Here is an 18622-nt window from a genome sequence, read left to right on the forward strand (position 1 = left end):
AAAGACTGAAGCTAAACCCCCCTTCGATCAAGGAGCTGGCGGTCTAAGAAAGAACACACGGCAGCACACGCCACCTCTGAGCCCGAGGACAGGCAGGTGTCACTCCTGTAGGTTTGAGGGAGATTCAGGTCACTCAGCACAGCCACCCGGTCAATCTACAGGGAATCCCCCTCACTCACAAGTGCTAACCGAGATCACTTAACTTCTTTGTGGTTCTGCTTTTTAAAGTCAGACCTGCTCTGGATGGGAGAAATCCACTGGAGATCACAAACCTAGAATGATGTGAAATCTTGAAGACGAGCCCTAAAATACTACTTGAGATGGTTCAGAGGTTAAAATGGCTGATAGAACCTCATACAATATTTAAAATCAGGCCACAGCAAAGATTTCAACCATCAACAGCATTTTATTTAGGAAGTTTCTATGTATTACATAGGTATTAGCTTCCTTTCTGTCATAACCTCCCCCTACAAAAATCAGAAAGATTAAAAAAAACCCTTAACATATAAAATCTCTTAGTTTCTCTAAAGTCAGGTTTAAAAAAAACTTAAGTGGTACTTCCCCTTTCCGAGAAAGACAATTCAGTCTGTTCCTATGCTCACTACAGATTTCTACTCCTTCCTGGGGGAAAAATGGTCAATGCTTCTGGCTTCCTTTTAATAAATTCGTTTGTTGATTATTACACATTATCATTCCCCACTTGACACCTTCTTAGACACTTGATTGTTGAATGCATTTTTCATTTGGCAAAAATCCAACATGGCTTTGCGTGGGATGTCTAAGTGCCAGAAACAGCAGTGTTGATGTTCTGGTTTTGAGGGACAATATAGAGAGATGCATCGTTCCCGGGAAGAACAAATGTAGGAGACTGAGACAGGGTGTGCACAGAGTTCAGAAGGCTGACAGACACTACTTGGTTTTGAATTCTGTGGCCGTCAGCCACCAAAGACTGCGTGTAGACCAGAATATAAATCTTCACAGAAAGAAGTTTGGTTGTGAAATGACAGAGTTGGCTTCATTTTGTTCCAAGTGTTATCAGAGCAGATACACACAAGGAGGAGCAGTGTGGGTCGTCTACAGTGAGCAGTAACCTGTGTGTGGTCATGTACAGGCATTTCTGCAAATGCTCTGTGAGCTGAGGCTCAGGGAGAAGCAAAAAGGAACATCCTATTAAAAATATACTTTTATCTCTAACTCACCCAAGACCCCAGGCCTCCTTAGCTCCATGATTTGCAAGGCCAAAATGAAGTTCAGAGTTATTAGGTCATCTGGAAGCTGGTTCGCTGGGCCATCTCAGAAGACCTGGTGTACCCAAGAGAGCAGCAAGACTACCCTGAAGGGTATGCCTTGATGATCTTCACATCGTCCACAGGACGGTCCTGTGAGTTTGTTTCCACCATTCCTACCCGATTCACCATTCCTATACCCTGGCACACACGGCCAAAAATGGTGTGTTTGCCGTCAAGCCACTGGGTGGGAGCGAGGGTCACAAAGAACTGACTGCCGTTGGTATCTGGCCCTGCATTGGCCATTGCAAGAATTCCAGCCCCTGGGGGGGAAAGGAAGAGAGGAAAGAGTATTAATAACCCCCACAGCTCTACACCAAGGTAGGGATGAAAAAAAGCCAGGCTTTGTTCTGGCCTCTATCATCAACCACATCCCCCAAACCACCTCCCCTCAGGGTAGGCTCTCTGCCCTTACACAAAAGCCATCAACTGCGCCACCCTGATGACCTTGTCTTCACCTGCTCCCCGGCCGCTATCCATGATGCTCTTCACTAATCACCGGACTATACTGCCCATAAAAACTCCAGCAAGGTCTCCCACTTCAAGGAAGCTTTTGTTTTCCTACAGTTTATAAGAGCAACATTCAACAAGTGGAGTCTAGAACACTGAGCCCAGCACTCTGAATCGCTCAGGACTCCGTCTGAGAGAGGCACCACTTTCTCTAATCCGCCAGGGCTCTCCGTGGCGCCACAGCTGGGCAGCTACATGGCACCGCGCCACCATGCCAGGCACTCACCTTGAATCACAGCCAAGAGAATGGACTTTTTAAATCCTCTCTCCCTCCCACCCATCCAGCCAGATTACATACTTACCCGTGAATTTCAAGTCTGGATGGAGTTCATCTTCAAACTGCTTGCCATAGATAGACGCACCACCTCGACCTGCCACATTAGAGGACGAGAACCAGTAAGCCAGTCCCACATGCCACTGCTCAGCAAGAACTATGGCCCGGGATCTAAGGATTTTCTGGAGCTCAGGAAAGGCAAGGCAGTGAGCACGCCGAGCCCCTGCAGGTGTACTGCAGCCACAGCCCTGCCGCAGCACCTGCACTGACAGCACGTTCAGATCACTGGTTTCATTCAGGTAAGACGTTTCTTTTCAAAATAACACCGAGTGTTTTTCTTGCTTATTAAAGTAATACATGTGTGCTGTCAAAAATGTAGAAAACAGAACATTATCAAAAGAACACTGAAGTGCCCTGTAATCTAACCATCTACAGAAAACCACCATTCACAGTTGATGTGTTAAGACATTTCTTAATTTTTATGAGTATTTTTTTTGTTAATCCTCACCTAAAGATATTTTTTCCATTGCTCTTTCAGAGAGAGAGAGAAACATCGATGTGGGAGAACCACATCAATTGGTTGCCTCCTGCACACACCCCAACTGGGGGCAGGGAGCAAGCCTGCAACCCACAAATGTGCCCTTCACCAGGAATTGAACCCGAGACCCTTCAGTATACAGGACAATGCTCTAACCTCTGAGCACACCAGCCAGGGCAATATTTTTGAGTATTTAAGCAGGAGTGCTGCAAGCCCTCACCCTGTTGCCCATCACAGACACTGCCAATTGATCAGCATTCTTCCCTGCTGAGCTCAGCTGTGCCTCCTTACCACCCAGAAGTCAAGCAGCCATTTTTAATGGATCAGAGATGGCACAAGCTATTTGCTGTCCTTAACTTAGATGACGGAAAATAAAATTCACTGAACTCAAAGACATCTAGTTTAAGGAGAAACAGGGACAGTAGCAAGTGGCAATGTGGCAGAAAGGAAAGGCAGTGTATCAGAAGGAGACTATGAAGAAACATGGGGTTGAGAATGATTTGCTGGCAACATCACCACCACAAGGTATCTATATGATGTCCACAGAGCCTGGTGCTGTGCTGGACACCCAGGTTTTGCTGTCAGAGCAAAATGATATGTTCACTTATTTCGTCAACCATGTGCCTTGTTAAAGTACTTTGGTTTCTCCAAGTTAACCAGCCAAGACAAACCGCCTGGATTGATCAGCTTACTCTGCTTGCCTGGCAGCCAAAAAACAGCCCGGACTCAGGGAGCTCGCCTCCTTTTATGCAGTCTGCTGGGAAGTAGCATGTTAAAGCACCATGCCCACCCCCAGAGGCCCTGGGCCTGGGCTACGGCGTTTCCATGGTAAAAATCCTTTGCTTTACCTTCTAGGATGCTCCACCACAGGGAGCCTGTCAAATCCCCCGGTTCTTTGCAAAGAGGCATGGGGGTGAATCCTAACAGAGGAATCCTCCCACCTGGCCCAGGCTACCTATACTTCTGGAAAATTACTGAACACCAAACTGTAAAAATTCATTCCAAAAATTCTAACCTGCCAGTATACCTCCAAACAGCAATTATGTAACCAACATGTTCCCTCTGACTGCAGAGTCAAGGTTCCTGTCTGAGGTTTGGGGGGAACCGTGGTTAGTGGAAATGCTAAGGCTGAAGATGAGAGAGGAGAGGGCTATGGCAGCAAACAGGTTAAGCCCTACATCCAGGCCTGAGAGAGCAAGCTGGGGATGAAGTTTAGGCATGCACTGTCCACCTCACAGGCTGCGCCTCAAAGTTGATCCCTGCAAGCTAGGGCTGCCAGAATGAAACCTCAAGGCCCCTGAAACCCATCACATACATGGCACCACAAACAAGAAGGATTTCAGGAGTCACAGATGAAGCCTGGGGTGCTAAGCCACCAGGAGATGAAAGAGCACAGAGGCCCCTTTTCACTCACTGAGCATAATTTGACCAACTGCAACTAATTTGAGCTCTGCAGCACATTTACTCAAAATACACTATCTTTTTGTAACCTAAATCGACTCTGTAGGGTTTGTAGCAAAATGTCATCAAGACAAATAATTCCAATCAAAACAGTTCTTTGCGCATGTGGAACAGGGGAGTGCTGGTGGGGGCACAGAGTGTGATTAAAGAGCTCTCTGGTGCAGAGCAGGCTACACAGATGTCAAGGATCACTTACAAAGCCAACAATTTCAAAGCATTGCTGTCAAAAGCGTGTTACTTGCCTGGTTGGTACAGATACAACAGAGACAGGCACAGACCTGTTTTCTAAACTCTGTATTCTTCAAGTTCTTTTACTCTTCTCCTTTAAACATTAATGTATTTAATATTTCAGATATACAAAAAATACAAATAATATGACAAACAACTGTACACCTTCCCCTTGAGAAATAAAGTGTGGCAAATCAGTTAAAGACCCCCTGCACACACACACACATCCCTCCCACGCCCCACTCTCAGGTAACCGCTATTCTGACCAGGAGTTTTGTCATTTCCATGCATTTTATTTTTATTACATATGTATGCATCCCTAACAAAATGTGGAGTTGTTCTGCATGTTTTCAGGTTTTCTAGAAATGTATTATACTCCACGTATTCTTCTGCAATTAGCATAGTCATGCACTTTGTTCCATGCAGCTGCCTGGAGTATTCATGTCACTGTCTGATTACACCAATCTTACTTTTCTCGTGCTGATGGTTCTTTAGGCTCTTCCCAATGTTCTGCTGTTATAAACCATGCTGCAGTAACCATTCTTTCACTGCCCACAAACAAGTGCAGGAGCCCTCAGGGACTATACCTCACTGGGGATATATATGCAGGGTCACAGTCTATTTCACCATCACTAGATTTTCCAAATACCTTGCCAGAAGAGTCCCAGTGTGCACCCCCACCCACAGTGCTCTCACTCTTTCTCTACTGCTCTTGGTCCTCTTGCAGACTTTCCAACATTTGTCTAACAGGCATCAGATCTCTTGTGGGGTTTTAACCTGTGTTTCCCTGAAGTTGTGCATAATTTCATGTTTATTGGCCATCTAGCTTTCCTGTGTGAACAGCCACTTTTCTACTGAGTGGTTTGACATTTAAAAATTTATATGTATATTATATTATTAGGATTAGTATTCTGGATACTAATCCCTTTACAGTTAATGCTTTTGCAAATACCTTCTTCCAGTTGAATTTTTTCACTATCTTCTGATACACAGAAGTTTTTGCAGTTGAAATTCCTTAATCTTTTTCTTTATGATTTGTGCTTTCTGTTTCTTAAAAAAAAAATCTTTCTTGCCCAGCGGGAGTGGTTCAGCAGTTGAGCACTGGCCTAGGATCCAGGAGATCGGGGTTTGATTCCCGGTCAGGGCACATGCCCAGGTTGCAGGCTGCAGCCTATGACTCTCTCATCATTGGTGTTTCTATCTCTCTCTCTCCCTTCCTCTCTCTGAAATCAATAAAGATATATTTAAAAAAAAAAAATCTTTATCACCAAGATTCCCATGATGTCTTTTCTCCCTCCTCCTGCTCACTAACTGTGAAAACCTCTCAAGACGAACCTAAGTGGCATCTAAGACATGGAGAGCAGTCTCTTCCCTTGGTGCTACTTGTCCCCACCACTCCCATGCCACAGCTTAGACATAGATTAATATCCAGCCCCAAAGCAGCCACAAGTGGGCCAGCCAGTGACCCATAAGGAGGCCCACATGAAAGGTCTGTCTGGGGCACTGCATACCAGAAGGTGACTGACCAAACCAATCAAAGCCGTTCTTCTGGTAAGAGAACCTCTCACAGACACTGCTCTTTCCTGAGCACTTCCAATGCCTTCTCCACGGCCTGCCTCAGAAAGGCCGGTACTGACCAGATGAAACTAGCTCACCACCACAAACCATTCACCTTTTGCAGCAAGGGGTCGCCAGCTGACCCAGTTCTGACTTACTGATATAAACTGAAGCCTGCTGGGTAGTAGAGCTTCTGGGAAAGCTCCAGCTTTCCTGATAAAAAGGGACAAACACACGCCTTAGTCTTTCACCCACAGCTCTTTCTCCATTGCCCTTCTTTGAAAGCAGAGGTGACAGCAGCAGCAGCAGCAGCCATCTTGCAACCGTAAGACAAGTTTGAGATGAAACGCCAGGACACTAACAAGGGTGGAGTGGAAACACAGAGGAAGCCTGGGTCCCTCACAACTCTGCCGGGCAGCTGAACCAATGCCTGCAACTGCTCACTTACCTCCACACATTCTGTTACTGACAAAAACAAAAGCTCCCTTTGTTTAAGCCATTATGGCTCAGTGTTCTTGTAGCCAAAAGCATGCCCAATTATACAAACGCTTTGTTAGTAACAGTAGGAAGGGGGAACTGACTAGTGGAGCTGCTGTTAGGAAAACCCGGGCAAATGCCAAACACCAGCTCTAACATGGGAAACAACAGTGCTACAGTTCTCCAAGAAGCTTTGCAGTTCTTAAGATGTGCTCTCTTCCTCACTTGCCTTTGAGGCCAAGCGATCCAGATTTCGGTTCCAACTCCACCATTTACTGGCTGTGTAACTTTAAGAAGATACTTACCCTCTCTAAGCCTGTTTCCTTGAATGCAAAACAAGAACAGTAGCACTTATGTCTCATAGGATTGTTATGAGAATGAAATGAGACGAGGCACGGCAACCATGCAGTATATAACGCGAAGCAAACACAACAGTAGTATCTGCAATGATGGGTTCCCTTTAACTGAGATAACCTGAGAATTTGCCAGGAGAGGCAACTGTAGGTTGTGATTCTGGTTTATTCCAGTTCCTCTGTCCTCAAACCTCCACCATTCCCTCGCTGCTCCTGGCTCTTTGTGGATAACTTTTCTTCTTATTTCACTGAGAAAAAGGCAGAAGAAACCAAAGAGACCTTTCACATGCTCACGCCACCAAATCTACTTCCCCTCCTACATCTTACCCATTTACCTTCCTTCCTCCGTGATTAACACAGTACAAGTAAATTGTTCATGTAACTAGCTCACCACCACAAACCATTCACCTTTAAGGAACTCTGCAACTACAATTTCCCCCTCTCCTCTACCAATTTTTCTTTCTAGGGGATCCTTCCATCAGCTTAAAAACATTGTATGAATATTTCCCATCTTAAAACAAATAAATACATAATCAAAAAACCCTTCATTTCCTCATATCTCCCTATGTTTTTGCATCTCATTCACAGAAAACTCCTCGAAAAAGCTGTGGACACTTGTCCTGGCCTGTGTGGCTCAGTGGTCGGATCCTCAGTCAAGTGCATGCACCTGGGTTGCAGGTTTGATTCCCCAGCCCTGGTCAGGGTGCATGAGGGAAGCACCCAGCTGATGTGTCTCTCTCACATCGATTTTCCCCTCTCTGTCCCCCCCACGCTCCCTCCCTCCCTTCCACTCTCTCTAAAAATCAATGGGAAAATATCCTCATGTGAGGATTAAAGACAACAAAAGCTGTGGACACTTGGTGTCTCCACTTGCTCTCCTGCCTCTTAAAAGCTCTCCATTCAGACTTTTGCCTTCACCACTCCAACGAAACTGCTTTTGTCAAGGTTATCAGTGATTGCCATGTCCTTAAACCCAATGGCCAATCCTCAGGCCTCACCTTGCTTGATCTATAAGTGGTATCTAACAGCTGATGTCACCCTTCCTGAAGTCTCACCTTACTGACAGCTCCTCATTTTTCTCTGCTGGTGCTCTCTCCTCTCCCTCTCTCTCACAGGCACTAGACCTGCACTGATATGTGAAGACCTCTCCTTCCATCCCTACTCCCCACCCCTTTATCTTTCACAGTTACTACCCAATAAAGCTCTTCAATGTCTAACTCTGTTTTGGCATCTGCTTCCCAGAGGACTAGAACCCACAGAGCCACTACCACCCTCGTCCAAACTACAAGTTCTAGCTTTGACAACAAAAGCTTCCAACTGGTCTGCTTGCTTCCAGCCTTGCCTCCCCCTTTCCGCACCAGTCTACACTCCACCTGTAGGCCAGAGGGATCCTTTTAAAACAAGGCACATTGTGGCAGTCCTCTGCTCAAAACCCTCCAGTGACATTTCATCACACGACAAAGTCCAAGTCTTCACCACAACTTACAAGATGCTCCATGATTGGGGACTCTGCTGTCCTTCAGTCATCTCCTGCCACTCTTCCCCTCACTCATCTGTTCCAGCCACACTGTCTGGCCTCTGGTCTGTTTCTTGCCAAGCACACTCTGGCCTAAGGCCTCTGATTGCTGGTCCGTCTGGAGTGACCTTGCTCCTGACAGTCTCATGGCTCACTACTTCACTTTATTTAGAACTCTGCTCAGATGCCACCTTATCAGAAAGGTCTTCCCTAATCACACTATCCAAGACAGCACCTCCCTCACTCTATCCCAGTGCTTCTCAACTGGGAATGACTTTGCCCCCTGGAGAATTGGATAATATGTGGGGACATTTTTAGTTTTCACACTGAGGGGTTCTACTGGCATCTAGTGGGTAGGGGTCAGTGGTGCAACTATCCTTCAATGCACACGACAGCCCCCTACAACAAAGAATTTTCTAGCACAAAATGTCAATAGTGCCAAGGCTGCGAATCACTGCTCTATCTCCTTATACGTTTTTTCTTCCATATAATTTGTCATGACCTGACAGTATATATGTACCTATCTGCTCACTGTCTGTCTCTCCTACTAGAATGAGAGCTCCACAAGGGGCTTTCTTATTCACTGTTGTATCCCCAACTCTTAGAATGATGCCTGGACCATGGTAGGAGTCTAACAAACATTTGTTAAATAAACTACCAACCAAAATAAATAATAACCACCATTCTTTGAGCTCCTATTGTGTCAAGTCTGTGCTAACCATTTTATGAGGATCAGCTCATTTACTACTCACGACGCCCTCATGAGGTGCATAGAACCACACTCCCCACTCATAGGTAAGAAGGCTCAGCAAGGTTACATAACTAGTCTACACTTAATAAGTGTTTCTGTGAAGCCAAGACTCAACCCCAAGCCTTCCAGGCCACAGCCCTGCTTCACCCCCACTCTACACCACCTTGCCATATCCCATGCTGGATTAATTTCCTCACGTAGTTTTCTTATCCCAGACTTAACAGTTCCAAATGGTCCCTGACTGATGCTAGATCAAATGTGAACTCCTGTCTGGGGGTCTCCATGAAGTGGCCCTGTCTCACCCCCATGCTATCTCTCATTACTCTGAGTGCTCTGCCCCAAACTGCTCCTTTACTGTCCCCTAAACATGCAGCTCCGGGGCCTCAGAAATCACATCATAAGCATTTGTCCCAGGTGTGGCAAGGTGGCAGAGCCAGTCCAGCAGGTGAGAACTGACACCTGGGATGGTCGGCTCCCCTCACACCCTGCATGCCTGTCTCTCGTGTGTCCATTCTGTACGCCTTCTTCCCAAATCCAAAATGCCCTTCCCTGTCCTCCCAGAGCTCCTTCAATTCTACATTCCTTCAAGGCCCATCTCAAACATGTCCCCTACCCACTCTAAGCCCACTCCACTGTACTTTTTCTCTTATTATTAATTATTCCAACCTATGTTATATAATAATCCATAGCATACCGCCATACATTTGCATACTGATTACATTATTACTTTCCAGATATTTTCTTATAATGAATATCTTGTGTTCCTGGCAAGGCAAGGAGCTCTGCAAGGAAAAGAAATGGCTTCTGCCCTGGGGGGGTGGCTCAGCTGGTTGGAGCATCGTCCTACACACCAAAAGGTTGCGGGCTGGATCCCTGGTTGAGGCACATACAGGATGCAATCGGTCAATGTTTCTCTCTCTCTCTCCCTTCCTCTCTCTCTCAAATCAAATAAAAACATATCCTAAAGTAAGGATTGAAAAAAAAAAAAAGAGAAAAAAAAATGCCTTGGCTTCTAATGCTTAAGTAGCCCTCACAGGCCTTAGAATAGCACAAGATACCCAGCAGACTCTTAGCAAATACTCATCAAGTGAATAAAATTAACGATGAGTCTGCTGTTTAATATGTTACATCTCTGGTGTTCTGGGGCAAGAGGAGAGAGGAAATCAGAGTGAGGGTGAGCACAACATAATCAGCATGTAATTAATCACTGCAATCACGGCAGCCAGTGACTGTGAGGCTAAGTGCAGGAGAAGCAAAAAGAAGTGGGGGATAGGGTGCCATGTCTTACAGCGAGGAGAGGAACAGAAGTTAGCAGAAACAGATAAAAGACATTGAGAGTCCTGGCCAGTGTAGCTCAGTTGGTTGAGCACCACCCTATGCACCAAAAGGTTGCTGGTTTGATTCCCAGTCAGGGCAAGTGCCCAGGCTGCAGACTCACTACCCGGTCCAGATTCATGCAGGTGGAAGCTGACTGATGTTTTTCTTTCTTTCTCTCTCTCTTCCTCCCTCCCTTTCCCCTCTTCTCTAAAATCAATAAAAACACTTTAAAAAAAGACATTCAGAGAGCCAGCATAAAGTTATTACAATAAAGGAAATTTAAAAGAAGAAAAATGGTTTCAAATGAAGCAGGAAGTCAAAGGATATTTGAATTGAGAAAACATCTGGAAAAGACGTATCAGAAAGACACTGGAAAGAATAGGTTCATCAGAATGAGGGACAGTCGGGATGGAAGTGGATGGAAGTGGTACTTGGACTTGCTGAAGAGCCCAGGATGCAAAATTCACCTGAGATCTTTAGCAAAAATGTGTTACCAAATCAGCTAGCAGTTCATTCTAGTGACCCGGGGGGGACCTAACTCTTGTTTGCCTTCAAACACAGACCAACCAACAAGCTGAGCCCAATCATTCATTATACTTGAGGCTGGATGTAATTATTTGGAAATCTTTCTAGTGATTCAATTTCATTAAAATTACAACATGGAAATGTGACATTATGAAGGACTGAGAACAACTACAGAAATATAGGGAAGCTCTGTCATGAGCAATTCGCATCTGAGTCACTTTCAATTCTTTTACCCTAATCATTGGCTCTCTCAGTTCACTGCTGACATGAACTAAACTTTTATCTCATAACAACAATGAAAGAGAGGAAGACAACAGGAAAGAAGTGCATCAAAGTGCTGGCAGGACATTTTTACATAAAGAATGTGTACTGTCCTCCCCCAATACCTGATGAAGCAAACACAAAAAATTCAAATTTAAAAAGCAAAAACTTCACTAGCATTAACCAAATAAGAAAAAGGAAACAAACTTACTCCAAAAATTCTGAAGAGTCAGCCAAGGAAAGAAATAGATCTGTCTGCTTGTGCTCCCTAAAAGTTGTAATCAGGAAAGGAGGAGTGTCACCCAGAGAATTCTCACAAATACCCTCCACTTTTGAGAAGCCAACAGAGGAAGTGGGTGAGTGGTCCTGAAAAAGTTAAGGAGTAGTCCACACATACCACAGGTGCTCAGGAGTGGCAGGGTGGGCTATCAGCACTGGCCACTGGGGGGGCACTGGGTTCCTGGGCCACCTCAGGAACTCAGTCTGGGAGAAAACATAATCCAAGAAGGGCTTCTCCGTGGCTGTCTCAAGCTACTGATGCTTCGATAAAAATAAGAACCCAATAAAATGAGTTCAAAGACAACATAATAAATCAACAGAATAAAGTGAAGAGATTGCAGAGCTAAGGAAACAGATTTGAACCAAATGACACCAATACAGCACTAAGAAATAAATCAGAGCAGGAAAGAACAAAACAGACATGACTAAAAATTAAATAAGGGACAGAATAGAGGTGTGAGATTATTTCAGTGGATGCAAGAAAAAATGGAAAAAAAATCATCTCAGACTCTCAAAAGAAATGTGATAGATACAGAAGGCAAAGGTAATGAATCAAAGAATTAGCTTCCTGAAACAGAAAACCCAGTAAGTGTAACAGAAAATATTCATAAACACAAATCAAAAATATTTCCCTGAATTGAAGGAAGAAGTAAATCTGATCTCAATCTTCTCCAAAGCCATGTTCAAAATCAGAAGGGGATGGAACAGAATTGTCTCAAAAGATCTGAGGGGATGAGTATAGCTCAAAAGCATACCCAGTCATGGTCTTTTTCAAGTATAAGGGCAATGGGCAGAAATTCTCAAGCATGACTGAGTTAAAAAATATCACAGCTTCCAGCCCTTGCAATAAAAACCACTCGACGGGAAGTTCTGCTTGCGAGTAGAAAAGCCTAGTGGTGAGCACTGAACCCTCTGAAATGCAGAACCCATACTGTCGCTGAAGGAATCATGGGTGTAAAACGGAAAATGCTACATAAAACAAGAAAATAAAACAAGAAAAATTGGGAGTGTGGAGGGAAGACAGGTCTGAGATAAATGAAAATAAATAAATTGGTCTGTGTTCCCAATTCTTGGCACAGGGCTCCTAAAACCTTTGGAAGCAATGGGGGGTGGCAGGGTGGGGAGGTGGGGGGGCATCTGTAATATTTTCAACAGTAAAGATAAATTTAAAAAAATAAAATAAAACCCTTGGAAATTCCTAAGTGATAAGAGCACTGGGAGCATGTTCTGTTCTAATGAGGTGACTCTGGGTGGCCTCCTGGATGGCTCTCGATGGGGTCTGGTCACCAGAAAGCTCAGGCCATGATCAGAAGCTTGGAATTTTCAGCCACCCCACCACCACCCTGAACCACCAACACCACCACCACTTCTCCAGAGAGGAGAGAGAGGCTGGAAATGGAGTTAACTGATCATGCCTACATGAGGAAACCTCCATAAAATCCCAATAGTACAGGGTTTGGAGAGCTTCCAGGTGGGCGAACACACCTACACCAGGAAGGTAACACACTCTACCCCCACGGGGACAGAAGCTCTGGCACTCGGGACCCTCCCAGACCTCGCCCTATGCATCTCTTCATCTGGCTATTCATCTGTATCCTTTACCATTATCCTTCAACAAATGGGTGAACCGAAGTGTTTCCCTGAGTTCTGTGAGCCACTCAGGCAAAGCAATCAAACCACACAGGAGGGGGTCGTAGGAACTTCCCATCTATAGCCAGTTGGTCAGTAGATACTTGTACATGGGCTTGTGACTATTGCTTGAAGTGTGTGTGTGGGGGGGGGGGGCAGTCTTGTAGGACTGAGCCCTTAACTTGTGGGATATGACACTATCTCCAGTTAACAATGTCAGAATTGAGTTAAATTGTAGGACACCTAACTGGTGTCACCGAGAATTGCTTGTTGTGGGGGGAACCTCCATTCGCCTGGTGACCACAAATGTCAGAGTGAAGTGTTCTGTGTTAAGCCTGTAAAAGCAAAGGAGAAACAAAGGAGAGAAAGATGGAGTTTTCCCCAACTCAGGAGGTATGTAAAACTGAATTTTCCTAAACAACAGGGATGGGTAGAAATTTAAGTACTAATTACCTCATATTTCATAGCAGGAAGTCAATTTTTCTGTTAAATATATACAAAATTAAATACACTCCTTTTTGTGTAAAAAACAATAGCATGCAAGACACACCCTATTCTCTTGAAATTATTTCCATTTAGCTAGTTATGCATCTATCCATCCCTTTAACTAGGTATCTGAAAAGAAAGTGTTTAGAATAATGGCCACCAAAAGTTAACACTGATCATTTCTGAGAGGTGGGACATTGGGGAAATAGTTAATGGTGGTTAAGAATCTTTAGGAGGTATAATTATGAGTGATTTTGTTCTTCTTTTTTTTCCTACTTTCCTATATATTCTATATTTTGAAATGTGTCCATATACATTGAAAAAATTGAATGCCTCTGGTCATAAAGGATAAATAAAGGACAAAAGAAGAATGAGACTGAGAAAGGACTGCCACAGGGAGAACCAAGCTATTTAAAGGCAAGAGAGCAGGAACAGGGATTAGCAGGGAGAAAATGCAGACTGAGAAGTAGAGGCCTTTGAAACTAATAAGTGTTATTACATGTCACTAATAAATTTCATTAATAAATCCCATTCACTTTTTTTTTTTAATTCTCATCCGAGGACATGCTTAGAGAGAGGAAGGGAAAAAGAGAAACATCGATCCGTTGCCTTCCGGACACTCCCCAACTGGGGATCAAACTCGAAACCCAGGTATATGCCTGACCAGGAACTGAACTAGCAACCTCTTGGTGCACAGGAGGATGCTCAACCAAATGAGTCACTCCAGCCAGGCACTAATAAATCCCACTGAAATGATGGTAACTCCCAAATTCATACCCCCACCCCAGACCTTTCCATGGACTGCTGTACTCATATCCCATTACTTACTCAGCATCTCTACTCAATGTGTCCAAAACTAAAACCAAAAGCAAATTCTTAATCTTCCCCCTCCAATCACGCTTCTCTCTTAGCCTTCCTCACTTCACTAGATTCAAGTCAAAAACTTTGAAGTCATCCATCATTTCTTTCTCTCACACACTCACACACCCCTAATCCAATCTCAGCAAATCCCATTGGCTCTATTTCCATCAAAACATAGCCTCAATCCCACCACTTCCCACCGCCTTCCCTACTATTGGCCTGTCCTACCATATATTCCTAGAATGAATGACTACAGCAGCCCGTGAACAGGTTGCCTGCTCTCACTCTTGCCCCTGTATCTGTTCCCTAAACAGCAGCCAGAGTGATTTTTTTTAAAGTATATCTTTATTGATTTTAGAGAGAGGAAAGGAGAAGGAGAGAGAGTGATAGAAACATCAATGATGAGAGAGTCATTGATCGGCTGCCTAGCCTCCAACCCGGGCATGTGCCCTGACTGGGAATTGAACCCTAATCGCCTGGATCCTAGGTTGATGCTCAACTGCTGAGCCACGCCTGGCCGGGCCAGAGTGATCTTTTTAAAGCATCATGGAATTCCTTTGCTCAAAACTTTCTACTGGCTCCCATGTTACTCAGAATAAAACCCAGTCTCTATGCCCTACAAGATCCTCTATGATCTTCTACGTGGGCCCCTGCCTCTGGCCCCTGGGCCTGCTTTTTCCTCCAGTCGTAAGTTTCATTTCCCTCCCTTCTTTCAGATCTCCGCTCCATTAATAACATCTACAGAGGGCTTCCCTGGCCTTTCCACTAAAATCACATGCCTACATCCTTTTCCTGTTTTATTTTTTAAATGTATCTTCATTGTTGAAAGTATCACAGGTGTCTTTTCCTGCTTTACTGAGAACAAGAAGTTGTTTTTCTCTGTTCATGGCTGTACCCAAGAGCTTAGAAAAGTATCTGACACAAAGCAGGGGTTCAATATTCGTTAAATGAATGAATTAATCAAAGTATTCTATTTTTCTCACAACAATGCAATCTTTCTTACTTTTGATTATCAGACTATTCTATACATTACTAGCATTCAGGCAATATTATTTGCTCTTAGTAAGCAATACATGGAAGTAATAATAAAGCCCAGGAGTCCAGATTAGTCAATTCCCCATGTGTGTGTTTGGGGAGGGTGTGTGCTAGGGAGGGAGGAATAGCCACCAGAATCAAACCCAGTCCCTGGCATGCAGAAGGAGTCCTGCTGCCCTACTTCAGTTACAACAGAAGGAAGCCTCAGAAATTAACATTGGCTTAACTGTACCTGTCCCCGTTGGGTCACCTCCCTGGATCATGAAGTCCTTGATGATTCTGTGGAATTTGGTGCCATTGTAGTAACCTCGACGGGCCAACTCAGCAAAGTTCTTACAGGTCTTTGGAGCATGCTTCCAGTACAGCTCCAGCACAATGATCCCCATGCTGCAGAAGGAAGGGGACGGTAGAGTTCCAGTCAAAAACAAGGTCACGGCAGATAGGGATGATATGGGACTGCGCCAGGACTCTTCATTGTCAAGCTTGTAAGTCATGAAATTGTGATAAACATCAGATTTCATGCTCAGCAAAGGGAAACAACACAAGACAAATAACATCAACACAGTCATCTCCTCTGAGCAAAACATGCATGGGCTTCTGGTACTTCTTTTAAGCAATATAACTGTGGACAATTAAAAATTTAGGGTCCAGGGCACCCTTCCATCCAGGGCACATTCTCATTCTCTCTCTCTCTCTCTCTCTCTCTCTCTCTCTCTCTCTCTCACACACACACACACACACACACTCATTCACGGAAATGAAACTTTATTCAAGGACCTGCTGTACTACTCATATTCAACACAGATGAACAATTACTCTGTGCAAGGCACGGTTCTAGGTGCTTTTCCCTTCATGGAGCTTACATTCTGGTGGCTATTTTTTTAAATACAGGTAATAACTTTAGAATGGCAATCAGAAAGTACATATACAATTTTGAAATGTGCATACTTTTTGACAGCAATTTCAACTTCTAAGTATCTATTCTATAGAAAAAGTTACTAAAGTGCTTAAGGGTACAATATGTGCAAGGATGTTCATTCCAATATTTGTCATAACAAAAAACAAGAAGCAATTTGAATGCCCTTCAAAGAGGAAATTACTAAAATCTGAGACATCTATACTATGAAAGGCTGCATATATTAGTGAGCAAAAGAAAAGCAAATTACAGGGGAAAAACATACAGTATGGTCATATGATCGTATTTTTGTTAAAAAAATAGAACATAAAAGAGAGATGTTTATGTGCACACAGAGAAAGGTCTGGAAGGTCATTCAACAAACTATTAAAAGTGTTTTTACACGAGGGGTGGTCTTCACTGCTTATTCTATACATTTCTACACTGCTTGGATTTAAATTTAAATTTATTTTGTAGTTTTAAAAACATGTTAACAGGTGAGTTCAGAAATTACTTTCAAGCTGGTGCCTGAAGTAGAATTTTGCCTTAAAAGTTGGGGAAAACGGCCTTGGAGCAAAAGCAGCACCTGAGAGAACTGTGCTCTGGTGGGAAGCAGCTTAGGCAAGAACAGAAAGAAGGCAGAGGGGTGATGGCTGGACCCTGGCTACTAACGGGGAACGGCAGATGTAGCAGAGAGGTAGGAAAACACCAGATAAAACAAATCACCTTGAATGTCAGACTAAAAGTTTTAATTTTATAGTGTTGTAACAGTAAGAAGTCACTTCAGGTAATCTGTCCTACTTCAGAAAGATCACTCTGAACGTTTTCCAAAGAGGCGATGGAATGAAGGAGACTAAGGAACCTAGCATGTGAGTTAGGCAGACACACCAGGCTCCAAGTGAGGTTCCCCTACTTACTAGCGGTGTGGCTTTGGTCAAGCCACTTAATATGTAAGTTCTGGCATTTCCCTGCCAAAACTGGAGAAGAGAAGGTGAATGCCTACATGATATGAGCTGCGAGGAGGATTAAACTAGATGTGATGCTTGCTATACACCTGGGGCACGACCAGCTGGTTGGTGCTCAATTATATTACATTTGACAGTGGGGGAAATGGGCTTCTTCCCGTGTCCCCCTAGCAATCTGTCTGTGCAGCCGTAGAACTTACATGACAACGGTACGACCTCTCCCGTTAACATTTCTGTAGCTGTCTCCTCCACTATAATGTAAGCTCCTAAAGGCATGGCTGTGCGTTTCATCCACCCCTGTATCCTCAGAGGCAGATCCTACGTCCCTGGGCTGAATGCAAGGATGGATGGATGGATGAATGAACGGAGGGGTGGGAGGAGGGCAATCGGGCAGCTGTCGCCAAGGTCCCAGCGCGAGTCGGTGCGGAGCTCGGACGCCGGCGGCGACGGTCCACACGTGCCCTCACGGCCGCCGCCCCACGAGGCGGGGATGCCCGCGGGGAATCCGGCCCCGCGGCCAAGCCCGGGCTCCGCGTCGCCTCCGCCGGCCCAGCCCCGAGGCCCGACCCCCTCACCTGGTCTCCAAGTAGACGTTGGGCGGCTGCCAGGAGTCCGGAGGGATGGCCGCCATTGTGGTGCCGGCGGACTCTCTCCAGCAGAGCTACTTCCGGCGTCGATTTGCCGGGGGACCCGCCGCCGCTGCGCACACTTCCGGTCCCCGAGGTTCAACCCCGCGATGCCAAGATTTGGGGAGTTAGGAAAAGGAGGAGGAAGGACCCCACCTCCAAGGCCGCGAAGCTGGGGTGCGAGGCGAATACCGGCTGGCGGCGAGGACAGAGGAAAGCGCCGGCTCCTTCGCAGGTGGTCTCCCAAGTGGAGCCACCGCGCCACTCTCCGGGCGCTCTGATTGGTTCGTTTAGGCGTGGAAGGCGGGAACAACCAGCAAACATGCACTCCGATTGGAGCTCTGTCCAAACTTTAAATTCCAAGAATTTCCTAAGTCCCACGGTAAGCCGGGGACCGAAAGGAGAGGAATAGAGGTGGGAGAAGCCCGGGACTAAGGCTCTGTCCAGTTTACACAGCACTCGCACTGTATTATCTCACCTACTCAAAGTAGATGTTGCTATTCTCATTTTTCAGATCTGAAAACTGAGACTCAGCAGTTAGATGACTTATTTGTTTGTAGACAGACAGCAAATCCGAGCCTCCACACTAAAGGCCGAGAGCCTGGGGAGAGAGGGAAGGGCCTGGAAGAAAGTGAGAGACAGGGAAAGGGAGAGACAGCGGAATGAAGATCAAAGGGATCAGGGCTAGGGCAAGGCCTAGAGTGACCTGCTGGGATAGCCGGTCGCCTAAGGTTGTTAGGGGGGTTCGCTCGGGGTCAAAGATGGAGAAGCAAGGTAGAGGCACTTCAAGGA

The 18622-nt window shown here is 45.1% G+C and overlaps 1 protein-coding gene across 1 annotated transcript; it reads right to left on the reverse strand.

Moving 5' to 3' along the window:
- Positions 1–386: 386 nt before the first annotated feature.
- On the reverse strand, positions 387–18037 carry PPIL1 (peptidylprolyl isomerase like 1). Its single transcript, XM_016223738.2, has 4 exons — positions 17780–18037; positions 15577–15731; positions 2099–2167; positions 387–1549 (listed from the first exon to the last, which is right to left on the reverse strand). The coding sequence occupies exons 1-4, from the start codon at positions 17833–17835 to the stop codon at positions 1329–1331; spliced, it is 501 nt and encodes a 166-aa protein (XP_016079224.1). The 5' UTR covers positions 17836–18037; the 3' UTR covers positions 387–1328.
- Between the last annotated feature and the right edge of the window lie 585 nt (positions 18038–18622).

Source organism: Miniopterus natalensis, chromosome 5 (assembly GCF_054644295.1).
Source record: "Miniopterus natalensis isolate mMinNat1 chromosome 5, mMinNat1.hap1, whole genome shotgun sequence".
NCBI classification, from domain to species: domain Eukaryota; kingdom Metazoa; phylum Chordata; class Mammalia; order Chiroptera; family Miniopteridae; genus Miniopterus; species Miniopterus natalensis.